This window comes from Gavialis gangeticus, unplaced genomic scaffold, assembly GCF_001723915.1.
Source record: "Gavialis gangeticus isolate Ggan-Ray unplaced genomic scaffold, GavGan_comp1, whole genome shotgun sequence".
Lineage (NCBI taxonomy): Eukaryota > Metazoa > Chordata > Crocodylia > Gavialidae > Gavialis > Gavialis gangeticus.
The window spans coordinates 106475716-106480968 of record NW_017729022.1 but is presented as its reverse complement, the minus strand read 5'-3'; the positions used below and the strand labels follow the sequence as shown (position 1 = coordinate 106480968).

Genomic DNA, 5253 nt, shown 5'->3' with positions numbered 1-5253 from the left:
GGGTCTACAGCAGGGGTGTCCAACTATTTGAATATGGGGCTGGATCATGAACTTTTTATCACCCAGCAGGCCGGTGAGCCATATTCAAACACCCTCTGTCCTGGGCCAGAGAGACCCTGCCTGTGTAGCCCTACTGCACCTGCCTGTTACTGCAAAGTTCATGGTAGCTGTTGGTGGGCAGGGGCAGGAGGGACCCAGTCTGCATCCAGGCAGCTACTGCCCCAGAGGTGGAAGGGGAGAAATAAATAGCTCCACATCCCCATCCCCCGAGCAGCGCAGCCCCGTGAGCCGATGCTGCCGGAGGGGGCCGTAGCAAGGCGGCCACTGCACCGCAGCCCCTCACCCACCCGCCCGCACGGCCCCGCTCACCGTGGTCACGCCAGGACCCCGCCTGCCGAGGCCCCCCAGTGCTGGCTTCCCACGTGCCGCTCGGGACTGACCGGTGCAGGCAGGGGGGAAATGCAGCTGAGCCTCTGCAGCTCCGGCCAGGCTCGTCCTGTCCCGCCCCGAGCGGCACACGGCTCTGCAGCCGCCTATGCTGGCAGGTGCAGACCCGGCCGGGCTCCTCCCATCCCCAGCTGTAAGTGGGAAGCCGACTTCAGCTGCGTGCTGCTTTTCCTGGCCGGTGCCGACCCGGCTGGGTCCGTCCCATCCAGAGCAGCATGCGGCTGAAGCCAGCTTCCCACGTGCTGCTGGGGACAGTAGGAGCCCGGCAGCGTCTGCATCCGCCTGTAGAAGCGGCGGCGGAGCCGTGTGCTGCTCCGGACTGGACGGGACGAGACAAGTCCGGCCGGAGCGGTAGAGGCTCACCTGCATTTCCCCCCTGCCTGCACTGGTCAGTCCCGAGCGGCACACGGCTCCGCCGCCGCTTCTGCTGGCTGGTGCCGACCCAGCCGGGCTCCTCCCGTCCCCAGCAGCACGTGGGAAGCCGACTTCAGCTGAGCGCTGCTCCGGATGGGACAGACCCGCCCAGGTCAGCACCAGCCAGCAGAGGTGGCAGTGCCGCTCGGGACTGACCAGTGCAGGCAGGGGAAAGTGCAGCTGAGCCTCTGCTGCTCCGGCTGGGCTCATCCTGTCCCGAGAGGCAAATGGCTACTCCTCTTCCCACACGCACCGTGTCGGCAACGTCAAGCTGACGCGGTGCGTGTGGGAACCTTGTCCCTTCCCCAGCCCTTCAGCAGCCGTTAGGAAGCTGCTGGGGGAGGGACAAGGGGTGGGAACGAAAGTAAACAGTGTTTACTTTCGTTTCCCGTCGCAGCACCGCGGGCCTCAGAAAATGGCTTGCCGGGCTGCGTGTTGGACAAACCTGCTCTACATTTTCTCTAGGTAGCCTTTTCCAATTCTTGATCACCCTCAATTTCTTGGTCTTCAGCCTAAATTTCATCTACTGCAGCTTGAGGCCATCGCTCCTAATTCTGTCCCATACAGCCATAGAGAAAGCCCAAATTCATCCTCTCTCTAATTGCCTTTCAGTTACTTGAAGGCTGTTATCAAATTCCCCCCCTCAGGCTTCTCTTTTCCAAACAAAATAATTCTGCTTCTTTCAGCCTTTCCTCATAAGTTATGCTTCCCAGGTATCTTATCACTTTGTCACTCTTGACTAGACTCTTTCAAATCTGCCCATATCTTTCCTGAAGTGTGGAGCCCAAAACTGGACACAGTGCTCCAGGTGAGGCCTCCTTAGTGCTGTATGGAGTGGAAGAATCACTTCCCTTAATTTGCTAGTGACATTCCTGTTAATACAGCCCAATATCCTGTTGCCTTTTTTTTTTGCAACAAGAGAATGCTATTGGCTCATATGCATCTTATGGTCCTCTGTAGACCCCAGGTCCTTCTCTGCAGTACTCCAGCCTAGCGAGTCATTCCCCAGTCGATTTATGGATTCAGTTATTCAATTCCAAGTGTAGGAGTTTGAATTTGTCCTTGTTGAATTTTATCTTATTGCTTGCAGACTATTTCACCAGTTGATCCTTCTAGATCTTATGCCCTGGAGTGTCTGCAACTCTACCCAACTTGTATCACCCACAAATTTTCTAAGCATACTTTCCAGCCCACTGTCCAAATCACTAATGAATATATTAAACAATACTGAACCCGGGACAGACCCCTGGGAATCCCACTTGATACCTCCTCCAACCTACACATTGAGACATTGATGAGTACTCACTGAGAGCACAAGGATTCAACCAGTTTTGTATCCATATTACAATATTTTCTTCTAGTCTATATTTCCTTAATTTGAGAATATCATGAAAGACAGTGCCAAAAGCCTTGCTGAAGTCAAGATATATCACATCCACTGCTCTCCCCACATCCACAAAGCCTGACACCTAATCATAGAAAGAAATCAGGTGGAGGCTATTTCCACCTTGGAAAAAGGAAGATATTAAAAAGGTGGGAAGCTGCCCACCCTTTCTTTCTCCTTCAGTACAATGCAATGCAGTATTGTGATGCATAGGTTAAAAAACAAACAAAACCACAGTGCATTAAGCTGTTTCAGAAACTCTCCAGATCCACAGCTGGTTCAATTGGTGTAGGTCCACAGATATCAATACAGCCACACGAAGTACAACCTGAGTATCTAACCCTACATATCTCAGAGATTAACTTTTAAAGGCAAGGTTGTCCACCAACCCTAAGTGATCTTTATTTATGGAGTACAATTTTGCGCTAGCAATCATTTTGTTTTCAATGTCAATGTTTTAAGTATCAGATTTCAAAAAAGGAGAGGAGGGTGATGGGAAAATGGGGGCCTGACAATGTTGCTCACCAAGTTCCACCAGTCCAAAACATGTTATGCTGCCAGACTAATATAAAGGTAACTTGGGACTTGGCAGCAGCTTGTCAAGGGAAGGACAGATAGATTTGTAGGACATATCAGGCAAATCTCTTCAGAGTTTGCTTAAAACTAATGATTCTTCATACACAAATGCATGGGCATACACATATATGCACACAAATTTAATTATTTGTTAGGATTATTATTTGTTAGGATTATTATTTGTTAGTTTCTATTCAGTCTTTAAAATTAAGCCTCACTCCATAGTTAATTATAATTAACTATTAATCGTGACACCACATGGTTAAATTCCTGATCTGGTTTACAAAAATTTGAAGAGACAAAATTCTCCCATCACTGAAAAATAAATGGCAGATGCCTTTGGAAACTAAGGCCTGTTCTATATAGCTGAGTATTCATCATTTGCAGATATCAGCAAAACTGAATTCCAGTATAAAGGCTATTTTAATACCAGGCAGGCAACTCAGGACTCTACAGTGCAATGTGTAGAAAGAGAGCCCCAAAGTGAAGTTTTAAAAATCCTATTTTAGAGGAACATAAGTAAAACCAAAATAAACCCCCAAAAATACTTCAGCTAAAATGTTCAACAATGTTTCAACACCTAGAAGCCCAAGATTTGTTGAAAGCCAAAGGAAATTAGGTTCCAAAGTACCCAACTTTTCTACTGAAAATGGAACCGATACACTTATGTCTGTTAGTGCATGCCTATATTGTTCACATATGCTGCTAGACAGTGCTGTATTAAGACATGCCACACCTGTTCTATATGTGCTGCCTCCCAGAAAATAGTAATAGACTTGTTTCAGTGTCATGCTGCATGTCCAGCACTAGATACTGCCTTTCAAAAGAGATTATTGGCACACACAGCCCTGAACATTACCTCCAGTTGGGAAGGTAGCTTGTTCACACAATATGATGCATTACAGCATGGCACTGCCTATTGCCCTTTGGAATGGACATACCTATGACTTTTTTTTGAAAGACTTACACTAAAAGGAAAAAAATCCTGCCTTCAGTGGAAACAAAAAATGCTATAATACAACAGCAAGTACATCAGCAGTGGGAGATTCAGAACTGACTTGGTAAAACAACCTTTTGGCCTACATGCAAAACTATGAATTTATTAAAATGACAGTGTCTTTCTTACCGATACAGTTGCCTAGTGCATCTTGTATAAACCCATTCATGCACTGCAGCTTGGGACGGCAACGGAAAGATCCTGGAGTATTCTGACAGATAAAATCGGGGGGGCAGTTATGAGTACCAGTCTCACATTCGTCAATATCTGGTACATCACAAAAAAAGATTGTTAGCAGGAGTTTTACAGGAAAAAAAAGCAGCTTTTATTACATTTAATAAAAGAGACATTGTTAAAAAACTATAGGCCAAATTCATCCCAGGTGCACCTCATTCATTCCAATGCAGATGCATTGGGCATAACTTTGGCCCAATGTTTGTAACTGAATCTTAGAGAAATAGGCAGCAGACTTTCACTTACTGCAGTCTTGCTCCAAATTACTGCAATATTGCTATAATGTTTGAAGCAGTATTTTCTTAAAAAGCGCATATACACATGCTTAACTCTGAAGTCAATCATGTCAAAGCTCTAGTGATCTGCTGAGTCAGAAACTGTATCCTGATGTCATAATTCAGGACACCCTACCAAATGTTAGACTTAAGACAAGATTAACCAATTAATCACATCTTAAATTTTGATCTGGCATTCAATCAAACATTCACATATTCAATCAAAAATGTGTAAAAACTTGCTGGCTAGTTCCTATCATGCCATTAATTGAACACGAGGCCAGGTGTGCACCTGTGGTTAGGAGCCCCATCAGCTGATCCAGGCTCCCAGCTAGGGGAACATACCATGCAGACCCACAGCTGGGAGCCCATTGCCGATCTGGACTTCTAGGTGGAGGGGCACACCATGCACTTCTGTAGCTGGGAGGCCTGTTAGCTGACCTGGGCTTCCAGCTGCAGAAGTACCTCCACAGCTGGAAGCCCTGACAGCTGACGAGGCCCCCAGCTGAGAAAGCTTTGTACTTGCCTGTGCAGGGGGAGCCTGGGATTGTGATTCCAGGCTCCTCCTGCACCAGCAGTAAAGTGTGACGGTATATGGTGTGCATTCCCACAGTCACATCTCCTGCCATGCATGTGTGGCATGGCAGGAAGCACAACTGTAGGGCTCGCCCATCAGATTCCATAGTGCTTTTACCTGCATGTCCGGCAGGGGCACCAGGGTAAGCTCAATGTACTTAATTCTCATGTTATATAGAGGCCCCTTTACACAGGCGACTGGTAGAAGGGGCACGGGGGGCACATACTCCCCCTGAGATTGGTCCCCAACTCAGCACCACTTAAGACAGTGCAGTTTTTTTGCTGTGCAGGGTGGCGGTCTGTTGGGGGGAAAGGGGGATGTAGCAGCTCAGGTAAAAGTGCAGAGGTGC

The 5253-nt window shown here is 47.6% G+C and overlaps 1 protein-coding gene across 3 annotated transcripts in view; it reads right to left on the bottom strand.

Annotated features, from left to right (window-relative positions):
* The window catches only part of FBLN1 (fibulin 1), a 149347-nt gene that overhangs the window by 76514 nt on the left and 67580 nt on the right, over positions 1-5253 (bottom strand). For all 3 annotated transcript variants that reach the window (XM_019515931.1, XM_019515929.1, XM_019515932.1), the window contains one exon: positions 3948-4085. In XM_019515931.1, the coding sequence (XP_019371476.1) occupies positions 3948-4085 (138 nt within the window). The remainder of the gene's footprint in view (positions 1-3947; positions 4086-5253) is intronic.